General features: G+C 38.7%; 2 protein-coding genes across 4 annotated transcripts; both read left to right on the plus strand.

Annotated features, from left to right (window-relative positions):
• Positions 1 to 105: 105 nt before the first annotated feature.
• On the plus strand, positions 106 to 6,241 carry mob3a (MOB kinase activator 3A). Of its 2 annotated transcripts, XM_081348278.1 has the most exons (5): positions 354 to 674; positions 1,002 to 1,040; positions 1,474 to 1,955; positions 4,784 to 4,986; positions 5,878 to 6,241. In XM_081348278.1, the coding sequence occupies exons 1-5, from the start codon at positions 655 to 657 to the stop codon at positions 5,905 to 5,907; spliced, it is 774 nt and encodes a 257-aa protein (XP_081204404.1). In that variant the 5' UTR covers positions 354 to 654; the 3' UTR covers positions 5,908 to 6,241. The 2 variants fall into 2 exon arrangements, with proteins under 2 accessions (XP_081204405.1, XP_081204404.1); XM_081348279.1 differs by lacking the exon at positions 1,002 to 1,040 and having other exon boundaries at positions 106 to 360.
• Positions 6,242 to 10,249: 4,008 nt separating this feature from the next.
• Positions 10,250 to 23,873, plus strand: mknk2b (MAPK interacting serine/threonine kinase 2b). 2 transcript variants are annotated; one of them, XM_081349066.1, is made up of 14 exons: positions 10,250 to 10,450; positions 11,855 to 12,033; positions 12,301 to 12,391; positions 12,655 to 12,756; positions 12,867 to 12,964; positions 15,108 to 15,187; positions 15,315 to 15,388; positions 15,532 to 15,636; positions 15,991 to 16,046; positions 16,234 to 16,329; positions 19,826 to 20,020; positions 20,170 to 20,334; positions 20,435 to 20,475; positions 20,567 to 23,873. In XM_081349066.1, the coding sequence occupies exons 2-14, from the start codon at positions 11,983 to 11,985 to the stop codon at positions 20,841 to 20,843; spliced, it is 1,431 nt and encodes a 476-aa protein (XP_081205192.1). In that variant the 5' UTR covers positions 10,250 to 10,450; positions 11,855 to 11,982; the 3' UTR covers positions 20,844 to 23,873. The 2 variants fall into 2 exon arrangements, with proteins under 2 accessions (XP_081205192.1, XP_081205193.1); XM_081349067.1 differs by lacking the exon at positions 15,532 to 15,636.

Consider the following 23,873-nt stretch of genomic DNA (forward strand, 5'->3'; position numbering starts at 1 on the left):
GCTGCTTTTTAACTTTTAAGCTATAAATATCTCCAATACATGAAATGTTTTGATGTTAGTGTGTAACCATAGTGAATCCAATACACTTCCTTCATGTTCAGTGGCAGACAGAAGAGGCTCTACTGATGTTTCAATAGAGGAAGTGTACTTTGCTCAGCAGGGAGGGGCTTGTGGTTTCCTTAGAAAGTGTGGACTTAATAATTGTTACAGTGCGAAGGCCACGTTCCTTTTAACTCTATAACAATTGCAAATACAATGTGATTACAATAACGAAGAACGTTCTTGAAAAACGAACAAAATAGAGGGCGGTGTAAAAAGGCGCTTCACATCAAAGCGGAACAAGAAAGGCGCTTGCTCGCGGTAAGTTTGCTTCAACTTCACTGTACGCTTCGAAAACATTCGCTTTACAAAATCGTTTTTTAAATACGTTTTGAGTATTTAATTCGAGCTTTTTACAAAGGTTATTTTGTTATCGCACCTATGTGTTTCCATGAAAGTTAAATTTGTGTGATTATCAGTCCTGGTCACGCCATTAAAAACGACATCGTCACACGGAATTAGCGTGTAGACAGACGAGAGTCTCGCGCAACATGTTGTTTCGCTTTTTGTGTGCGTTACTGGGATCCATTCATTAAGAAACATGTAAAAATTCACATGTTTACAATATTTAAGTTGTAAGTGTTTGTGTGTGTGACTGTGTGTGTGTTTGTGTGTGTGTATGTGTGTCATTAATTAACATACTGTAGATATTAGCCTATAGAAGATGCTGGAATCCCCCTGCCCTGGCCAATAAATGCCACCCATGGTGCCCTACAGGAAATTACTCAGAAATTCCCATAATATTCTAAATATAATGCCTGTGTATACAACCTGTTCAGTGACCAACAGTTCTTTAACATACAGATATGATATATTGTATTGTTTGTTCATCATGTTAATCTGAGAAAATCTGTTTTCTGTTTCTCACTACATTTTACCACTTGATGTTGATGGAAGGACAGCAAATTGGAATTAATCCTTGAGTCTGAGAAAAGAATCATGTAAGAAATGCATGAAAGAATGCAAGTATAAAAATGTTGATTCAAAGACTGAAGTTATTTCAGTGTCAGAGCCGAAAGAAAATCACAAGTGCTCTAAAAGTCATGAAAATTAAGAAAATCCTCTTAAGATATATATATATATATATATATATATATTTATATCTTGTTTAGCGTTAAATAATATAAACATAAAATATTGACTAGAAACTGCTCTTTATGTGTGCAATGTTATGAAATGTTGTTCTCATCATAAAATGAAATCATTATCCAAAAGGTCTGGGAACCCGGGAGCGGACAAAGTTTGACCTAGTTTTATTTTCTCTCCCTTTTTCGCATTCAGCATCCATCCTCCCTCAGAGTACAATCGCTAATTACCGAGAAGCCTCCACACAATATTGTCATTGTTTATCCATCCTTTAATTTGTCATTTCAGGCACCCCTGCTATCAAAAGGCTCATTTTAAACGCATTACACAACAATCCCGTCCTCCGGCAACCATGTCCATGGCCCTAAAACAAGTCTTCAACAAGGACAGGACATTCCGGCCCAAGCGCAAGTTTGAGCCTGGAACGCAGCGTTTTGAGTTGCACAAGAAAGCACAGGCGTCTCTTAATGCCGGTCTGGATCTGAAGCAAGCGGTGCAGCTTCCGCATGGCGAAGACCTCAACGATTGGGTGGCCGTTCACGTGGTAGACTTCTTTAACCGCATCAACCTCATCTACGGCACAATCAATGACTCCTGCACAGACCAGACCTGCCCCATTATGTCCGGCGGGCCAAAGTACGAGTACCGCTGGCAGGACGAACAGAAGTACAAGAAGCCCACCGCTCTCCCAGCACCCAAATACATGAGCCTGCTAATGGACTGGATTGAAGTCCAGATCAACAATGAACATATCTTCCCCACTAATGTTGGTAAGGACCACATGATCCAAAACACTTTGTTGTTGACCAACATTTCCTTAATTTGTTGGATGCGTTTAGTTTTTAATCAAGTTAAAAGTCCAAAGTATACTTCAGTTTTTACGAGTACACAGTGTGCGTGATACAAATTTCATCACCAGAAACTGTTTTTTGTAACCACGTGTACAGACACCCAGTTTTTGTAACCATACGTACTTTGTACGCACAGGTCACACATTACAAGTGAATTGAAATACCGGAGACTGCAACAACAACATATGCCCGTATTGACAAGCGCTTTTGTGTAAGGGAGTTATAAGATAGTCGCAACTTTAGTTTCAAAGAAAACAAAGACATTTTTATCTGTCATAACTTCTGGAGAAAAATAGCTCAGACACTAGACAAAGATGAAACTTTCTAGAGCGCATGCGCTGACCGCCTGCATTCACGCACACTATCAAACGGAGTATACTTTGGAAGGCTACGTGCTCGACTGTACGCATACGCGTAAAAAAGTGTTCTTTGGGCTTTGCAAAAGTGTTAGCAAACAGTCTTTATTAAACTAACAACGGAACACTCAGGAGATCACAGGAGCTAAATGTTAACACAACCACGCAACATTGACAATATTGGACACTGAACAGAAAGAACTCAAGGCTTAGGGACTGTTTACACGACACCGTTTTCAACTAAACACTGAAAACTTTTTATGCGTTTTGGCCATTCATTTACACGACAATGGCTTTTTGTGGGCATGAAAATGCAAACCTTTTTCAAACGGGTTTCAAAGTGCAAGATTTTGAAAAAGATACCGTTATCTTCTCTGTGTTAACTACAAAAACGAATTCGTGAAAATGGTGATGTCATGCGCATGCATATTAAATGTTCAGTCTATAGGCGCGTAGTGTTTCTTTACAAAGTGACTGCCAACTACTGGCCTGGCATGAATAATACAGTGTTTTCGTGGATCCGTGTGAGCAGGGATCGTTTTCACAACATTGGTGTATGTATGCAAAAAAAAAACGCAAAGGAAAAACGTTTCTGTTTTTAGTACATAATTGTCGTGTAAACGTACCTTAAGATTGCTGACAGTTTCCATTAAGTCTACTGGTAACTTACAGTTTTCTTCATTGTAGATTGAATATCAATATTGCTAGATCACTAACATTAAGGTTTGGGGTTCGAGTTAGTTTGCTAAGAAGGAGTGAATTAATTCACTATTAGTCCAAAATGTATTTTGACACCGAAGTCACACTTTAAAATGTATGAGATACATTGCTCATATAGCAAAGTATGAAACAAAATGGTATCTGCAAACAAATTATCCAGGACATTTTCTTAGAACGGTTTGGAGTCATTTTGACACTTTTAACCAACTGACAATTTTAGTAAATATACAATATGAAATCAGTTCAGAAGTTTGACACCCAGAAAGTGTCTTTTGTTAGTATGTCAATTGTTTTATAATTTAAAACTTTATTTTGTGAAATATTTTGCTTGAAACATTGCTCATTATTCTTTAAAATAAATGCCACTTGATTTGACATTTTGCAACGCAATAACATTCAAATTTTGTAAAATGTAGCTTAAATGCCCAAAACACTGTACCTTTTGAGGTTTATAATTATATATATATATATATATATATATATATATATATATACATATAATTTATTTATTTATTGTCCTCTAAACCTTTGTAGGTCATCAGAGTGAGCTATGCAGAAGACATTTGAAGATAATTCTAGTATGACACGGATGTCTCAAAATGGCTTTCATATAGGTCATCATACAAGTATAACATGTTGACCATTTGAAGCAGCATTTAAGACATGAATAAACTATGAATCAAGATGTAGTTTGTCAAACATGCAGAAACCTTCGGGATGGTCAAGTGCAGTGTTTGACCTCCCTGGCTTTGTCTCATTATCTTCAACCTGCCATCTGACATCTGTGATGCCTTTCAAATGGGGTCATACAATTTACAGTGGGATATAAATAGACTAAGTCTGCATATGGAACAGATTCTTAGAATGCAATGAGACGGTTGCAAAATCAGCTATGTATAAGGACATGGTTGTCTGCATACAGCCCAGATCGCAGGACTCTATTAATAAATGGTGCTGTGGAAATATGATTCTGCAATTTATAATCCATCATATCACGTGTCCCAGATAAGAAACTTATAATGTGAGGACGTGCAGATGAGAAAATAAAGTTTAAAGTGAAAATGAAAATGAGTTCATTCAAAGATACGTGACACTTGTCTCCTCTGATGATATCAGCAGACTCGATGGCATTTTTATCTTTAAGGTCTGGATCCACAAAAAGTGATTTTTCTCATTTTTGAACTGTCACTGTTGGCATGTAATGCAACATAATGATGTTAAAATAATGATGCTGCCATCTTTCTAAAGTAATTTTTGCTAATTTAAAACTGTTAAAAATCTAAAATAGATTTCTCATTAAATATTCATCCATGACATTTAATATTTTGGCTTTCGTCACTATTCATGTTTGTCTTTCTTCAGAAAAAAAAAAAAGGAACAAAAGCAAAAATATGAGCCAGGGAAGTTTCCGAAATTTGGTTGATTTGACACGTAATGACCCAATACTAATTTCTTTAAAAAAAATAATAATAATTGAAAACCGAAACTTTTGATCTGTCGTGTGTGTAATTTTGTATGCTACCACTATGTATCTGAAAAGTATTAACACTGTTAACAATGTTTAGTTGAAATTCTCGCTCTTGAGACTGTTTTCTCATTAAAACACGTAGGTTATTCATTCTCTTTGTGGTTTATTTTCATTTTCGTGTTTTTATTTTATTTATTTTTTAGGTACACCATTTCCCAAGACCTTCATGCAGGTAGCGAAGAAGATCTTGTCTCGTTTGTTCCGGGTATTCGTCCATGTCTACATCCACCACTTTGACCGCGTGAGCCAGATGGGAGCAGAGGCCCACGTGAACACCTGTTACAAACATTTCTATAACTTTGTTACTGAATTCAACCTCATAGACCACAAAGAGCTGGAACCTCTGGTAAGCATATGTGTTAAAGAGAACAACATTCAAAAAGCGCATTTTTTTTATCTGCAGCAAAATGCATATATTATATTAAATTCATTTTATATTACATTATATCTGCATTAAATTGCTATAGAAAACATTACATCAAATTGTATCTGCAGTAAAATGCTACAGAAAAACAGTATATGATATTTTATCTGCAATAAATTGCTACAGGAAAACATTTTATCTGCAGTAAAATGCTACAGGGAAACATTTACTATATCATATTATTTAATATTATATGCCTGTGTATGTGTGGGTTTATAAACATGTCAAAGTGAGTTCCCATAACCTCTTGAGAGCAGAAAGCGAGAAACAAAGAGCGACAGATACAGAAACAAGCGCTAATGCTTCATCTCATGATTAGTAGATAACAAGCCCATTTTGTAATGGCTTTGCTAATTGGTAGGGCCACACCAGGACAGAATGAGTCAGCAGGTTTGATATTCCAGCCTGTATGATTTTTTCATCACAGGCAGAAAACCCCTTCGTTCTATAGCTGCAACAGTTCATTATCTCAGTTGTCACAGCTGAATTGGTGATGTGGGATCAGGTGACACCCACAGGTCCTATTACTGACATCAGGAGCTCAGTCACTTTGCATTTCCAAAGTTTTTGCATCTGTGTATATAAATAAGGAAAGATGTTCTTTATGCATCTCACAATAAAAACATAACATTTATATCTATAAATAAAAGAAGTAAATGTCATGATAATTGAATATCAGAGGCAGGTTCTTTTTATTAGACAAAGCTTTTTGAATGCAGATATGTGGTAGGTGCCTGAACATATGTGATGCTTGAAACTTGTGGTTTTGTGATGGTTTATGTCATGCTAATGCAGTGCCATTTCCCCCAACAGAAGGAAATGACGTCACGGATGTGCCACTGAAAAGAGAGCGGACCTTTACATTCCAGTCAGATCAGGACCACGCAAATTTACAATTTAAAAGCAGACAAACTTTCAAAGACTTTATTTTTTATACACTTTTAAAGTACTGTAATAATCTATTTAGAGAGAGACATGTACATCTCTCTGTATTCTCATGTTTAGGCATATGGAGAGTATTTTTTATTAGAAATCAGTATTATCAGATATTTTTGTTTTTCCAAATTTGTTCGGAATCATTCCTTTTGTTCTGTTGAACTGTTATAATCTTTAACATGCAGATTATATTTGACTATTTATGTATGTGGTTGAGTTATTAAACCCACTTCCTCTTGTCTGTGTATGTCACTGTTTTGTTCTTGGTTTTTAGTCATGTTCTCATCGCTAATTCTGACTAAAAACTTGATGAAATAGTACGACTTAATGTTTGACTACTACAACAAAAATGATATATATATTTTTAGTACATAATCCCTGCCATTTTATTTCACCACCTGCTATGTGTGGATTTTTTTTTTTTTATCATTTCTCTGTCTGACTTAAATGAAAGATAATCCTGTTTCTCCAGCTCACTGTCTTTTCTGATAGTTTTGTCTCAGTGTCATTTACTAAGCCTTCTAATAATCTTCGCAATCAAATCCATTAAATGAGATAGCAGTTAAAGGCAGACAGAAGTAATTGTGCTTTTAGGCTCTTGCTCCGTGTACGTGCAGGGCAACACACATTTGTTTCTGTCCACTAGATGGCAATGAAGGCACATCACAACATGAGACCTAGATGATGAAATGTTGTATTGAGTTAGATCACTGACTAGGTCCACAATTTGGTTATGCAGCTGGTTTTCATTATTAAACAATGCTCTTTTATAATTGTGCTTTCTTTAGCGTTTTAACTACGACTAATTGACAAAGGGTGAAGAGTATTTTTGTTTTATAGAGTATTTTAGTTTCATTGAGTATTAAGTTTATAGAAGTATTTGTTCTGTTGTGGAGTAGCCTACATGCTGAATAAGTGCTGAGTTGCACGTTTAGGAGAAATAATTATTCAGCCTCAGTTTGTTTGGATGATGAAATCGTTAACTGTAATCGCGCTCCACCCTTACCACCTCTGTCGCAATCTTTCTTCCGTCTGCCAGAAGAAGCCAGATTTTTCCAGTAGTCTCTGCATTATAATGAGTAGGCGTGTCTTAGTGTCATCCAACACTGACGTTGAACGGTGTGACAACAAGGTCATGTTTGTTATGTTCCCATTTTCAAAGCCAAGTTAATATATACAGATTCAAACCCATTCAGAAAGCTAAAAGGGTTTACTTTGCCATGGTCTTTTTTATAGGTATAATAAGCGTTTTCATGCACAGTTGCAACTGCACACCGTTACTAAATGTAGCTGCCAACTATTCTACAGAAAACTACTGAAAGCTATTGTTTCGACAAAGTATGTAGGCCTACCCTAAAATATATTGCTGCTCATTCGTTTTTTAACTATAAATATATAAAAAATAAGCTAATAATAATACATGTTTATTAGGTTTTTTTTTTTTTCACAGCACCATTTTAGGTTTTCTATGCCCTGTACACTGTGGTAGTACCGTCCACGGTGATATTAGATGGAGATACCATGGTACTTTGATATATCTTTATGTAATGCCGTGACTAAATACCATACATTAAATAATGTCCAAAAAGGAATCGATGCGTGAGTGAACTGTCCTAATGATCCCAAGAATTTCCGTTTGGCTGATTCAAAAGAGTGATTCATTCACAGATCCGCACAATGACAGGCGTTTTCTTTCGTTTTCAGCAACAAAACAAAAACTCCTGGCCGTGTGTTACGTGTTATTATCTCCAGTAGGGGTTCAGCGAAAAAATCGGAATGTACCAGAAGAACTAGAGTGACGTGTAAAAGGGGGAAATGACACGTCAATGGGCGGAGTTTTGACCCTATGTTCCTAGAGTGCTGATACGTGCAGGACGAGATAATAACGCGCGCGTGCGCTGCAATCACGCGTTGGCACTTTTTCAAGCTGATTCAATGCAGGGAAATGTTGCATAGTATATTATATAGGTTGTATAGTATATCCTGGTATTCTAATATGGTATTTTATACTGTTAACTACTGTAACCCAAGGACTCTTCATATACTAAAATAATTATCTGAATAAATGCATACAGTTATTATGTTGTGGAAAAAATATCGAGTTTATGGTCAAACCATCAGTATGCACAGCGAAAATATCCTTAGATATTGCTACATGTACTACATGTTTTAAATTATAAAGAATTGGGATATGATTCATAGTGAATATATAAAGAGTATTTCAATGAAATTGAGTTTTGAGGGTTTTTTTTTTAAACCCATGCATATACATCACTTTTATGTTCTTTTGGAAACTCCGACTTCTTTTGTATCCAACGATATTTTCTGGGATGGACAAAATTCTTTATTTAGGAGGAAAGAGGAAGTCTGTGTTTTCCCCCACTGTGTTTTCTGTGCTTTGTGTCTTGCACACAAGTCTGTCTTTCCTTCACTCGTCTGTCTATCCTTCTCCAAACACACAAGCTCTCACTTTCACACTCCACTGTCATCATACACACAAACACCTCTCTTTCTCTCTTTCTCCACCAAAGAGGGCCCTCCTCACTTTTCCTCCTCATAAAAATGACACATGATCCTGCACTGTAAATTCAAATGCAGATAAACAGTGTATCATCTCTAGCAGACAATACACTTCCTAACACACCCATAAAACCTCACCAATCAGATTCCACCCTCACAAACACTCTTTGAGCTGTACATGTGTGTGCTGCTGTTATCCACTCTGTTATGCATTCCCACCCAATGGAGAGTTAGAATACCATTTGGACCCTTTTACGAAGGCCACATTCTGTTAACCCAGAGTACCCCCTACTCCTCCCTCTATCACGTGGCTTGTTTTCAACATAATTTGGCATTTCATCATGTGCTTCTTTCCTCCCGAGCCCTGCACTGAACTTGCGTAATCTTCAGGGCTGTTTTCATGGCTGAATATATAGGCCAAAACACATTGAGAGAGCAACTAGAAAGATAGAGTAAAGGGAGGGGGGAAGTCACAAGATCTCCCTCAGACTCAAATGGCCCTAAGTGGTGTTGAATTAGTTGACCACATGAGCAAATAAAGCCTGAGCCATCGGAGAACATAATATATAACTATTGACACAACCTTGTGAGTTTAGGATAAGTTTCATAGTTTCAAAATGTTTGTGACACACTGCATCAAATCTGAAAATGACTGGCATCAAAACCAGTCTATGCCTACTTGGCTCATTGAAGGGGTCGAAACCATCAAAGCTTTCATTAGCACCAGCATGTGGATCAGTTACTCCTGACTCCCTATCTCCGACTCAGCATGTCTGTAAAACGTGCCGGTGTCATGACTGTGTGTGTGCACGTGGGTTCCGACATTCCCAATCATCTGTATCAAGATTCCATCGTGTTAAGGAAAAGGTGGGTTAGAGTTCCAATTAAGATGAGACTAAGTTTCAAAATGTAACAAAAGTTGTTCTATTGTGTGTAAGTCCACATGCATTGTTCCTGAATAATCAACAAGAGAACTATACAATCAGAGAACTATGAACATGTGAAATTGACGTTAAATTATTGAAGTATTAACTTCAAATCTCAAAGGGGCACTCCAAATAAATATTTATTTATATATCAAATAATTATTTAGGTCAAAGGAGTTGGGCTGATAAAAATGATGAATTCCTGCATTAAACAATTATACATTCATTTAAAACTGGTTTATTTACATCACAAAAGTATAGAAACTTTTTATTATTATGAAATTGTAAAATTGATCGTGTATTTGCAACCTTAGTAAGAAACTGCCTTCTATGTACAATATAAATACAAACTAATACATATGTAGGCCTACCTTAATATAGTTATAAGAAAAAACATTTTATTACATCATTATAATTGCTTTGATACTTCCTTAATAGAAAGCCTGTTCTAACCAGCTGCTCAAACACTCACGCTTAGTAATTTGGGGTTTTTGACGATTAATTTGTCTGTTGCAGAATATTGCATCAGGCAGAATGAATGCTAGTTATAGCCTAATTACGTCATGTACGAATAAGATTATGGACATTTAAGGCTTCAACATACATTCGAGTGGATTCTTATTACTATACCGGTGTTAGTTTACAAGGCTTTTTTTATTTTTAGAGAAAAAGAACGAACAGATTACTGCCTTTCTATTCACCTCAGGCTATAATCATAACATTCGTCGCCAGCCCACGTGACTCTCTCTCTCTCTCTCTCTCTCTCTCTCTCTCTCTCTGGAGAATGTATGGTACGTGTTTACAGACAGAGAGGAGGGGGCTGGTCTAACTGAAAGGAGGTGGGTAGGTAGGAAGGGGCGTGAGATTATAAAACCGAGGATCGCTGCATGTCTTTTTGTACCTTCCACACATTAGTCCCTACCGCCCACGGCCACCATCTGCTGCTCCCGAAGCAGAGGCTCAAACAACGGCGTCAAGCCTGGAGCTTTAAAGACAACAACGGGGTAAGGACGAGCTTTACATTCAGCTGATAGATCGATCGGGCTTGACAGAGGAGCGGACTAAACGAAAAACCTCCACGGTCTGATTTAAAAGGATGCTGCGCAACGGTCTGATTTGGTTTGTTTTTGGCAGAGTGGAAAGGTCTAGAAATTACATTTGGGTCGGTTCAGTATTGTGCTGTCATTTGCCTTTCTGAGGTTTGTGTTTCTTCACACCGATTCCAAATGCTGATGGACTCTTTGCATTCGCTCTTTGTATGATGTTTTGAATCATTAAGTGTGGTGATTCGTTGAACATCACGAGTGCATGTGATTAGTCGCGTAAACAAAATAACGTATGTCGTTGAGTGGATAACGGACGGAAATAGCGAGCTTTTATACTGGAGTTATTCTTGGCTCAAGTCTCCGAGGCATGTAAATGCAAGTCCTCCCTGCTTAGCTTGTGACGTGACTTGCTATCACTGCGCCTGTAACGTTAACGTTAGTCTTGTTTTGTCTGTTGCAGTAAGTATTTAAAGGGCTAGTTGACTCAAAAATGAGTTTTACATAAAACGAAAGAATTATCATGTCATCACAAGCCACTATGCATGCTGACACAATTGGACATTTTGAAGAAAGCCTTTATATTCACTTCAGTCTTCATGAATGGTGGTGACTGAAAATGTCAAGCTTCAAATATAACGCAAAATCAGCATAAAACAAGTCCACACGACTACTTTTTTTATTCCAAGTCTGAATCTGGAGCAATTCGACGGAGTGACTGGGAAGAACAGTCCAAAATAAGCGGACACAAGAGAAGTAGCGATGTGTGATTTGTGGACGAATGAATCATTTGAATCGAATCTGTTGAATCTCAATCTATTGATCCAATTTATAACAACAGGCAGGACTGCGTCTCCCAAAAGCACCGTAAGGACAAGTAGATCGTAGAGATAATTGGTGGTAAGGATTTTTACGATCTAACGACGCTTTTTATGGAGGGGCAGCCCTGAATGATTTGTTCACGAATAGGACTGATCCGGTTCACGAGTTCAACTCCTCGATTCAATGATCACCAGTGAAGGCCAGTAGTAAATAACAACTTGGCTTTGTTCTGTCCTCACACAAAGTTATAAAAAACACTTGCAATATAGCGCGTGAGTTGTTTGGAATAGTTTTATCGTGATTTTGCATCCTTTTTGGCATCTTTTAGTCCTCATTGCATGAGAACCAGTTCTGCAGAAGAAAAAATCATAGTCAGAAATATACAAAAATAGTAATTGCAACGATATAAGGGTAATAATAATAACAAAACGATCCTTTTGTATATGCATTTGGTTATTGTAAACTAGTTGTAGGAAATTAGTGATTTCTATGTAATTAAATACATTGCCAAATTAACAATAAAAAATTGTTTGTTTTTCTCAGGTTTCCCGTTTAAAGCACCACGGTTCTCAAGACATTGGATTAGCTAAGTGAATTTGATCACTAAAGCTAAGACCACCGTTGTTGCCGCCCTCCGCCAGTTCAAACAAAGTCACAAAAATCAGGACAAAATGGTGCAGAACAAGATCACCGAAGTTACCGGATTCCATCGCTCTTTCAAGGTGAGAGTGCGATCTCGCTAGTCTCCACTGCTGTTACCTGAATGAATGTTTAATTGCTTTGGCATTAGGCAATGGATCACATAATTGGCACAAATGTCATGCATAGGCTAGGGTATTAGAGATCATAGAAGACCGTTTAAATATTAAACCGAATGCCAGGAAGTTCTTAGTTATCCATTTGTACTCTGATAATAAGTATCTGCTGGGCATTTAACCATTGTGTGAACTGTTCAGATTGTGAATAATCTCCCTTTTTTTAATGTTCAGGGGCAAAATCCCTTTGAATCTGAGGAATTTTCCAAAACAGGATCCCATCTCCTTGAATCTGCCTTCAATTTTGATTGTTCCGCCCGGCATGGTAAGTTGTCGTTGTTTTTTGTCGTTGTGTTTAATCCAACTGTTCCTGAGAAACCAGTAGGAAGACCTGAAATTTGACAAAGCACTGCCTGTAATTCGTGACCTCACACGAATATTTACATATTTTACTTTTAAAGATATGGGACAAATAACATCCGCTTACTTTTTTTCTTAGTTTAATCAAACCACTTTCTGTAGGTGTTTATTCCTAACCACAGCGTATCAGGTTTTTAATTGAAACTTTCTTTCTGTTGTGACATGCAGACATGCCATCCAGCCGGCCCATCGACATCCCAGATGCCAAAAAGAGAAACAAGAAGAAAAAGAGATGCCGGGCAACAGACAGCTTCTCAGGGCGATTTGAGGGTGAGTTTTCTATTTTTTTTTTAATGGCTAAGGTGTTCAAGTATACTTCTACAGTTTGAAAGGTCCACATGGGTTCAGTAGTTTATTAATAGAACTTATTTTGATTTCAGATGTATATAAACTGCAAGATGAAGTGCTGGGGGAAGGGGCCTATGCTAGGGTCCAGACTTGCATCAGCCAAATCACCCACAAAGAATATGCTGTGAAGGTAAGATTCTTTATAGTTTACATGTGTTAAATTTGATTGAACTAACCTGAGTTGAGACAATACAGGCACATCTTTGGGTAGTGTAACCTAAAATAGCATACGCTTGTTGTAAATAAACCGATACTCCATGTGCAGCATCCGTGCAGGATCCGTGCAGGTTATTGTTAGAAAGGACTTTTCCTTTGACGCTGTCTCTTTGAAATTGAATCAAGTGGGTAACGGGAATGATATTTCCCTCTTTGACATGCATATGTGATTGAAGTCGGTTTGTGCTGACTGGCACTGTTGCATGTGATTGGTGAGGGCATGTTAGATTCCTGCGAGCTGTGGTGAAGCTAAGGTCACGGTCAGGCCATACTTATGAAATTCGCACTTGTGTTTAAAAATGGTAATATTACAGAATTCATTATGTAACATTATTTTTTTTTACATTTGTGTATTCACGTTGCAAACTGAACTGTCTGTGTAGTTTATTTGAGCAGTTTTTTTTAACAGAGTAATGTTCTTACTTAAAAAAACACGGATGTTTGAACAACCTTAGTTATGTTATTGTAGTTTGTACAAGTTACAGAGCAGGCTTAGCGGAAAGACTTCGTTATTTTTGTTAGACCAGATGGAAGGCCAGCCAATCAGAGACGTGGAGCGGTCACATGCTCTTACCGTTCATTGCTCTCATTGGCTGGTAGATTGAACCGAGGCAGGAACATTATGTACTGGCAAGTCTGCCGAAACATAAACCTCAAGAGAAAGGGGGGACTTGGGTGGAGTTAAATCCTTGAAGTGTTTACCTAATTTTTTTTTCTTTTCTTTTTTTCTGCACATTGCGGAATCTAGAACAAAAGCATATGAGGAAATGTACATTGTGTGCCAGAAAATGGTCTTGTTTTCACTTTTTGATTTGAGGAAGGGAAACTTGTTTTTTTTTATTATTATTATTTTTTTAGCATTTGAATTTTTACATTATATCTTTTAAAAGAAAAAACCTTTGTGTTCAATATTTAACAATATTACACAATATTTTTATTATTGCCGCAAAGACGACATTTGTTGTTGTCATACTTAAAATCCTCCTCCTAGATTTCATAGCATGTTTTCTTTCAATATAGCCAGCCACACAAAGATAATACGATTATTTAGGGATGTGTTTCAATCCCTGAGGAGGATGGATCATTACAAGCATTAGGTCAGTTTATGCTGAGATGGGTTTCAGACAACTCTCACCAGATGTCCTGCCAACCCCCTCTTTGCGTAGTTTGGGTTGGGGTGGGGGGTTGAGATCTGTGGCGTCCTAGTCTGAACAAAAGGAAAGGCTGAATGAAAACAACCCCAGTAGCCGTCTCAGCTGGGCCTGGGTAGTGTTTACAAGAGTGGTTTGATTTACAGACAGCGGCCAAGACTCTATAGGGCCTCTTCCTAAGCTAACATGGAGATTTATGGGTGCTCTCACTCCTACTGTATTGTGTATAATGTATTTGCCAACATATTGTGAAAGATTTCTGTGCAACAAATAACATGTTTAGACTTCAGCAACTAGGTGAAATTTGTCACCACATCCCTCAAGTTCCCTCAAGCATTTATTATACCCTGTCTTTTTTTTTTTTTTGTGGTTTTTGAGAAGAATGATTGCTGACTCAGCCGTGTGGCGGCAGCGCTGGGGTTTTTGGGAATGCGTTGGCCCGCAGGCCTCATTCTTATCCCTGATACGCATTATGTGCTCGCCTGCACGCTCTCAATAGCGCTGCTAATCCAGGGGGCTGGAAGAGCTGCACACTATCAGGAAAACACAGAGGCCTAGAATGGGGGAGGATGTGATTCAATGTCAACAGTAACTTTTGCTTGTACTTTTAGTCGTTGGACTCAGGGGGGTTGAATGAACAGAGTCATTGTCACTTAAAAAAAAGAAGATATATTTAGAGTTGTGGGTTTCTGACTTAAAGGGATAGTTCACCCAAGACAGAAAAACATATATGACATAAGAATTTATATTTTTGGGCTCAACCACTATTGCTTTGAAGTGGTTTTAACTGCTATGTTTATCACTTTAGGATAGTAATTTGTAACCAATTGGTCACTGAGATTTTAAAGGGCGGTTGTCACCTCATTTTGGCTTTGATCCTAACCTGGTATCTTTTTCACATCATAGATCATTGAGAAGAGGCCAGGACACAGCCGGAGTCGTGTTTTCAGAGAGGTGGAAATGCTGTACCAGTGTCAGGGCCACAGGTAACCCATTCATTTCTTTAATATCTTTATCTGTTAATATAGTCAATAAAAAGTATTATAAGCAATACATTTTAATGGTCGACAATGTTATTTTAACTTAAAATGTTGTCTTTTGACCACCCAACAGAAATATTCTGGAGCTAGTGGAGTTTTTTGAAGAAGAGGACAAGTTTTACCTTGTGTTTGAGAAGCTCAGAGGAGGTATGTGTGTTTTCTGTGGTGTTGTTACTTTTGAGAAACATTACCCAGCCTCCCCTGGGCCCAAAGACCAGCCCTGAGTAATTTAATTTAAATATAAAGACCACATGCACTGGTGTTATGCGTAACAATGTGGGGTTTTTTAGGCTCCGTCTTGGCCCACATTCACAAGAGGAGATACTTTAGCGAGCAGGAAGCCAGCATTGTGGTGCAGGACATTGCGAGTGCGCTGGATTTCCTTCACAATAAAGGTATGAGAAATCCGATTGGGATGATGGGTTCTTTAGGCCTGAAAAGTGGAGATAAGAAGATGGTGTTACACATGGGGGGTGGGAAAGGAAAGGTTATGGGGGTTTTTGGAAATCGTATCTAGTTGTAACTCGATCATATTTCATCGACTTGCTTGAGGGATGCGCACTGGATTTCTAGGTTAAGTTGTGGGCTGAAAGGTTTTATTCCTGTCTGTACTGTTGGGTGAGGGGATGCTAAGGTAATTTTAGTAGCACTTAGCAACAAACTGTGTTGGAAACATTTGCCCCCATCGACAATCCTCACTTAGCCTGAATACCACACAACTAACGCATGACTTGTTTGTGCTCTTGTAGGTATGGCCCACAGAGACCTGAAGCCTGAAAACATCTTGTGTGAACACGAGCACAGGGTGAGTCTTTTACGACAGCATGTTTGGCTAGTCAGAAATTCAAGATGCACTTTTGCATTTGTGGTTGAAAAAGTTTAATCAGATGATTTGAGATTTCCAGGCAGACTGTAAACACATAGTCATGCCTGTCAGTTGCGGATAGTCATTTCGGAGCAGAAGTGATTTCCTGCTCACTTGTTTCTTGCAGATTTCGCCTGTGAAGATTTGCGATTTTGATCTGGGCAGTGGGATTAAACTCAACAGTGACAGTTCCCCTATCTCCACTCCCGAGCTCCTCACTCCAGTAAGTGTCTTTGTGACCCTGTGAACACAGATTCGTCCAAACAAAACATAGCATTTGGTTGAGACACAAACAGGATAAGCCGTTAACAGCCTCCTCCCTAATGTTTCGAAGTCTATGGATAAGATGAACACATTGTCATTGTCGTTTCTTATCAGGAGGACCTGCTTTAATGCCATTGGTTGACTTAGGGTGGTGTCAGTGATGTAGCTCATTCTGATTGGCTAATTTAATCATTCTAAAAACAGTGCTGAGGTCAAGGAATGGTTTTATGAGCAGAATGGAACTTTTAAAGAGGCCAGATCTGTTGTGAAATAGTGGAGCAGCAGTTGTTGTTTATCTACATTCCTGTAGTTATCAACTTCACCATCTTATGGATAAGATGGCTTACAAACTTACAATCTCAAATTATAACCGGTTACGGTTTCTTTCAAGATATTTGAAGCTCTTGCGTTTATCTCTGCAGTGTGTATGTGTAAACAAAGATCTGTCTTCAACTTCATAGATTTGAGTGATTGGGGCGAGACAGCTTAGAACAGGTGATATGGCTGGGGGTGGACAGTGAGAAATCCTCAGCATGGGGCTTTCAGGGTAACCCGAGTGGGGTCCATCAGCTTGTTGAAAAGACTATTTGTGGACTGAATAGTTAAAGGGTGAAAGGTTCTTGTGTATCTAGTACGTAAACAATATGGGGTTTGTCTTTATGCCCTTTGCTTGCTTATTAGCCATAGACTGTAAAAAAAAAAAAAAAAAGTTAGTCTCGTGTGATTCTGCCATAGAGGAGAGGGTTTGATTTAATACATTGCATGTATTTAAAGAGATAGTTCACCCAAAATAAAATTATTCTGTCATTTACTCACCCTAATGTCATTCTATAATGGAAGTCCAATATTGTTTTTAAAACGGTTAAAACATTGTTCAATATCTCATCTTTTGCATTCCACTGAAGAAAGGAAGTCATACAGTTTCTGAACATGAATTTTAATTTTCGGGGGGTGAACTATCCAACTATCCAAGCATTCAGTCTCTACATTACAGAAATGCAACTGACTTCGTCAGGAAGGGATTTTTAAACTTTGAGCTAGTTTTTAGATTGTTCCAATTTTATCATTCCCTCCGCCAATGCTACTTCTGGACAGCTTAAGGAGAACAAGAATTCAACCCAAACAAACATTTCTAGCCTTTTTGCTCCAATTTCCTGTAGGACCTTCTTCCTTCAGCGCATTTTAGACTCCATTTCTCTTTTGTTTTTGTCTCTGTGCATATTTCCTCAAGTCTGTCTGGGCATTATTCTTTCAATCTGTGTTACCACCCCACACCTAGCAACTGCTCTGTGATTGGTTTGGTGAGAGGGAGGATGAAAGGGGGAGGAGCATCTAGAGCACTCTCTGGTCATGCACTCAACATGTTTTTCTTGGGCAGAATCCCAGGGATCTTATCAGTTTTTTTTTTTTTTCTTTTTTTTTTCATCGCTATCTAGATGTTAACTCTTTGTTTGTCATTAGATTGGTTTGCTTTTTATGAGATTTCTTTTCTCTTTTTTCTTTTCTTTTCACTGTTACCGCAGGCAACGGTGTGTGTGTACGTGTAGTTTGATCATAACAAATGCTTCTAAAAAGGCATGATTTCTGAGAAGTACATGTACCTTCCTGCCTGAACCACGTAGAAAAGTGCTTTCTCTTTTTGTTTTTGCACTGCATGTGCTTCTATACTGTTAACCTATAACCACAGGGGAAATTCATATCTGCATACATGTAGCGTATAGGTGACTCACACTCTCAACTGATGCATGCCTCACTGCCAACCACTAAAACACCTGAACTGACAACATGATTGCTCAAGCCAGTTTGTCCTTCCTTGGAAATCCCCATATATATACATATATATATATATATATATATATATATATATATATATATATACATAACACTTGTTAGATGCTAGTAGCTACATTGCTCTAAAGTGTCTGATGCAATGCTATGCTAGTCTTACAGATGAAGTTTGTCTTGAAAGTGAAAATCTGCTGCGCAGTTATCATTTACAACCCCCTCCCTCACTCTTATCTCAAAGACCCAGAGATAGGCTCATGAGTGAGCCAGAGGAATATACTTCGATTTTACAGAACAACTGCTGCAAAACGCGAGCCCTCATTTATTAATTACAGGTTACTCTGTTTATAGAAATCTGGTACAGTTGGATAACTGAATAGTTACATACTGTAGCAATGTTTTTGCTGTCAGCTGGTCTGCTCTAGATTGGTCGTGCTTTGTGAAAGTCTTTTTGTTCAAGAGTGGGGGTGGTTGCGAAGTGTTCACTTGAATGTGAGGGTGTTGAGAGGCGGTGAGCAAAAACAGCCGTGTCGAGGGGGGTTGGGTGCAACAGTGGAAGCTTTTGTCTGCACTCGGATTCCTGCACTGCGAAATAGCATTACATAAGAGCAGGAAGGCGGAGCAACAACGGCAGCTGGGTTGAGGATAACAAAAGAGACTAGCAGAGCAGATCGACCGCTTCCTTTAACCTCAGAGACGCAAACCAAAACATGACCATGTTGCACTTGAACATCTGTGAAAACATCCAGAGGAGTGTGGTTCATACCCGTCGTTGGATTTGCAATATTAGTTTGCTGTGCGCACATTTTTGAACTTCACCCTCATTTAATAATGTATTTATAAGTGTGCTTTATAGTTAATTATATGGGCAAATTAATATGCGTTTTCATGTTGGGTTCAGATATTGGCCTTTGATAGATGGCTTAGAACTGTAGTGTATGAATTCTGTGAAGTTCTGGGATTCATGATCTCTTATAAAAAAAAAAAAAACGTTGAAGCGAGTTATTTTGTAACTCTGACCTCAGTTGGCGTTGCATAATAAGAGGTGCTTAATGCAGCAGGCTGGCTCAACCCACTAAGGAAAACGAAATGAAACCCCTTTCTGCAGATCCTTCTAGAAATCTTTGTTTGTCCTGCTGAACTACTGAACTGTGTCTCCAGAGAGGTTTTATCCTTTTACATCAAATTTGTGTGGGTCTGTGTGCTGTTGAGGTTGCAAACGAGTGTGTATTGCTGTTATGTAATAAAACGCAGTTTGTGGGTTTTCTGGGACACACAATCCTCTTTCTCGTGTCCCAACGCATGACCTAGTTTCAGGCAGAGGCGGTCAGAGCCCAAACCAACAAAGCAGTCTGTGCATGCAGCTGAGCCTTCAAAACACTCCATGACTCACTACCCCGCCTCCATCTGTGACATAACAATTTTTTACTGCAGTTGCTTCATTTTAAGGTGCCTGTATGCCATCGCATTTTCCATCTAGACTGCTGCAGAAATGCGTTTTGTGAGCAAGAACCGGGAGTGAATCCTTTATCATTCAACCAGTTAATCTGTCCCCAACCTTTTCTTTGTTCTCAATGTGACTGCCAGTTCCATGTTTTTGCCTCATCACTAGTGGCCGTTGATTACCTTCTTCTCACCCCTCCTTCCTCTTTTTCTCACTCTCACCTTAGTGTGGATCTGCTGAGTACATGGCGCCGGAAGTTGTGGAAGCCTTCAACGAGGAGGCCACAATCTACGATAAGCGCTGTGACCTGTGGAGCCTGGGTGTCATCCTCTACATCATGCTTAGCGGTTACCCTCCCTTCGTGGGACGCTGTGGAAGTGACTGTGGATGGGAGAATGGAGAACCTTGTCAAGCGTGCCAGGTACAAAACTTACCCTCGTCTAGTCATGCCAGCCACTGCACACCTTTGTAAACCTACGTCAAACGTATTACATTCATGTGTTGCTCATTGGAATAATAATAAAACTCATCTCTTGTTTCTTTTTTCTTTTTCTTTTTTTTTTCTCCCAGAACACCTTGTTTGAAAGCATTCAGGAGGGCAAGTACGAGTTTCCAGAGAAAGAGTGGGCTCATATTTCCTCCAGCGCCAAAGACCTCATTTCCAAACTGCTTGTGCGGGACGCCAAGAAACGTCTCAGCGCCGCTCAGGTTCTCCTGCACCCCTGGGTACAAGGGGTAAGGAACTGAATGTTTTGTTGTCTTCACTACAGTTCTGTAAAATTAACGTTTTAGTAATTTTAAGACCGTATCTTCATGATTTTCTTTTTTTCTCCAGGGTGCCTTTGACTATTCCCCCTCCTCTATCCTGCCGCAAAGGTGAGTTGAGTTGGTACAAGCTTTTCTAATAGTGTATGCAGCTTGTAGCATCCTCATCAGGCTAACATTGTTCTTCCTTCCACGCTCACAGGAATAGCTGTGCTAAGAACCTGACTTTCTTTGCGGGCAAGGCTGTTGCTATGAACCGGCAACTGGCCGAGCAAGACGACCTGGAAGAGCAGCAGCAGCAGGAGGACCCTCTTCAGGTCATCACGGCCACTGGCACATCCATGCGCCTCTCCCCTCCCTCCAACTCCAAACTGGCTAAGCGCAGACAGCGGGGTAGCCTGCTGAAAGGAGCGCCCGTCTCTGCATCTGAGCTCAGGCAGCTCCTGGCACCGCTGGTCATTGTGGGAGACTGCGCTTAGTCGGTTGAGCTGGGCTCCCAGTGAACAATTTTCCAATTTCAAATGGACGAACAAACAAGTATCTGCTATCTTTTGTGCAAATCCTTCTCCGTTTCTTCTGCCCACTTGAATGGGACCCAGTCCTTTCCTAAACCGTGGTTCAGTTTGTGCCTGTTGTAAATCCATTTAATTCCCTTAAGCACTGGAGCAAGACTCCTACAGCACTTTGATCAACTTTCGGCAGCTTGGGAATCACCTTAAGAGCTCAAGGCGAATGAACTGGACTCTGTTTAGGATAGCGGTTGGGTTACATAAGCCATTTGGAAATTTGTCTAAAGGTAGAGCATAAAATACCAGCTCAAACACCAAAGGTCTAATACCCCCACCCCCTACCTTTTATGTGCTGCTTCCACATTACAACTGGATCCACTGTGAATTTTCTCTGTGAGAGATACAACTGCATTTGTTTTTCAGGAACGTTCTGTATGTATGTATGTATGTGTGTCTGTTTGTGTGAGTGTGTGTGTGCGCGCATATATCCCCATCCCCTTCAGCAGATACTGAAGATACTGGTATGTGCTTATGCAACTCTGATGAAGGCTATTTTGACTTGCATTACTTTAGCAGAGATCTGGTATAAGTGGAGCGAAACTCTGATAATAGTGCCTCACCTTACTTAATGCATCACTGTCCTTCCCAACAGCCTTTTAATTCCAAGAAGAAAATCCCCTTATCGATAGAAATAGCTAGCTTTTTTCCTCCATTACTCAAGCACTTCCAAAGTGTGTCCTTCCAGTACAGACTTTGCATCACTTAGCCAGACTAGCCTAGCAGTCTGCTTTTGAGACATGGGTTCCTCTAGTGAAAGAACCAGTAAACATGCTGCATTTTACTTTGAATGCAAGGTTTCTGCCTTGCAAGACTCAAATTGGAATTGCAGCATCAGATGCATTCAACCTGATGTCTAGGAAAACTAAAGTTTCCTGTAAAATTCACCAAAAATCTTGTCAGGTAACTGATAAGAGTGAATATAAACATTTCTGAGCACAACTGGGATTAAGCGCATGCTGGGAAGCAACCAGGTGGTTGCACAAGCACACGTTTGCCAATGTGACTAGATGAATGACGATGGTTGGTATCAGGGAGTCGAGGCTTTGAACTTGTTCCCCACTTTAAGAGGGATGATTATGGTACGGAAATTTCAAACTATCAGCTTGTGGATGCCACCAAAGCGAACTATATCAATATTAAGAGTGGAGGGAGAGATGATTTTCAAGTAACTGAAAATGTAAAAAAAATAAAAAAAGGAAAAAACATTCCAGAAAAAAGGATTTAAAAAAAACTAAACAAAAAAAAAAGTCTTCCATGAAAATGTAGCTGTATGAGTGAAATGGTCTAAGAAAGTTTACTTGTTGTTTTTGTTTTTTTGTTGGTTGACTCCAATTTAGAGTGTGCCACACTGATGTTTCAAACTTGGTTGAGCTTTGTTTAACTTTTTATTGAAAGAATATTTTCTATCTTATTTTTATGCAGGTGCTGTTCAGGTGGAACGTTTTCCTTTTTTATATAGTTTTGTTACTTTATTAATGTTGATTTATATGCTGTAAAGAGCAAGAAGAGTGAATGTGAATGTGACGAGCTGAGGGGAAAAAAGGAAGGAAAACAAAAGCAGGAAAAAAGCGAGGGAGTCATATAGGCATACAGATTTGATATTTTACTGTTTTTGTTCTTGCTTTGGAAGTGACTTCAGGGTTGTTTAAACTCCCCTTTTCTCTAGTTTTCTCTAGATATTTCTAGTAAGATACAACCATTTTTGCCAAAGTGCGCTCGTTTCTAAAATCCAATGCACTGAGGTATCTGGGAGTGCTGATCTCGGATCAGTTTTAGCATTTTCCCATACCAATTCATAAGGCTCCCTCTCCGAGGTGCATAAAACATTTGAACCCAGTCGTCTGGATTCAGATTAAGTCTTTCTGAATTCGTGTCACCAATGGGAGTTCAAATCACCCAAGCATAATGATCCTGTTGAATGTTTTCAGAGTGTCACTCACCGATCTTGTTGCTCTGAGATATGAGAAACCTAATGGCAGTCCTTGATTTTGAAGGGCCCATTATGCTGATTATTATGACACTGATTGTAACCTTTATTGATTTTGTCTTTCTTTTCTTTAAGAATCTTTTTACAGATCTTTGTGGGTTTTTTATGTCTTACAGTAAGACTTGAATTGTATGTGCTACAGTTTCCTCATGTTTTGTTCAGGAAACTTATTTTGCTACAATGTAAAAATGGCAAACAAAAATGTTCATAAGCTGAGATTTAAAGCAATCTTTGGTCTGGAAAGTAACATTTCCGCTACTTCTGTTCAGTATTTTGTCTTTCTTCTTGGCTTTGGTATATTTCAGATATCCCAAGTGTTTGGGTTTGTATTTTCTGAAATGTCTGTGGCGCTTGGCTGGTCCTCTGAAGCCCCCGTGCCTCTGACGAAATATTCACAACTCTTTTACCCATATGGTAGTTATGGGTTGCCTTGTAGTAACAGATCTGACTTGTATTCTCAAGAACATTTTTTTTTTTTTTCTTCAGGGGGTGTGTAGAAAGTTCTCATTCAATGTTCCTGTTTTACACAGGCCAATATTTGCCATTATAAACAAGTGTAAAGTATTGTAATATGAAGTTTTTTCCCCCCTATCTCTATTCTTTTCCCACCAATGCAAAGATTATTGAGATAAAAGTATTCAAATGCACAAATTTTTATTTTTTTTTATAATCTAATGTGACCCTTTAGTCTAAACTCTGAAGGCTATTGTTTTTAAGAGCACTGTTTGTCCACTTCCAAAATTAAACGCTGTCCAAAATAATAATTTGGGAAAAATCTGATATGGGGTCTCACTTGGGACAACATAGGTATTGATTTAAAGAAGCACTTTACTGTACCATGTGGCTGACTGCAGTTCACTCGAAGCTAAATTTATGACTGTTGTGGCAGAATTTTGTATTGTTTTGTATAAAACAAACCAACAAAAATGCAATAAAATGCTTTGAACAATGTT

Source organism: Scardinius erythrophthalmus, assembly GCF_964197995.2.
Source record: "Scardinius erythrophthalmus genome assembly, chromosome: 20".
Lineage (NCBI taxonomy): Eukaryota > Metazoa > Chordata > Actinopteri > Cypriniformes > Leuciscidae > Scardinius > Scardinius erythrophthalmus.

What these genes read in the sequence shown, in the direction of transcription:
- mknk2b (XM_081349066.1), top strand. Translation starts at nt 11,983, where the DNA reads ATGGTGCAGAACAAGATCACCGAAGTTACCGGATTCCATCGCTCTTTC. An exon ending in GATTCCATCGCTCTTTCAAG is followed by an intron (nt 12,034 to 12,300) that starts GTGAGAGTGCGA and finishes TTTAATGTTCAG; the next exon opens with GGGCAAAATCCCTTTGAATC. An exon ending in TCCTCTATCCTGCCGCAAAG is followed by an intron (nt 20,476 to 20,566) that starts GTGAGTTGAGTT and finishes CCACGCTCACAG; the next exon opens with GAATAGCTGTGCTAAGAACC.
- mob3a (XM_081348278.1), top strand. Translation starts at nt 655, where the DNA reads ATGTTTACAATATTTAAGTT. An exon ending in TATCTTCCCCACTAATGTTG is followed by an intron (nt 1,956 to 4,783) that starts GTAAGGACCACA and finishes TTTATTTTTTAG; the next exon opens with GTACACCATTTCCCAAGACC. An exon ending in ACAAAGAGCTGGAACCTCTG is followed by an intron (nt 4,987 to 5,877) that starts GTAAGCATATGT and finishes TTCCCCCAACAG; the next exon opens with AAGGAAATGACGTCACGGAT.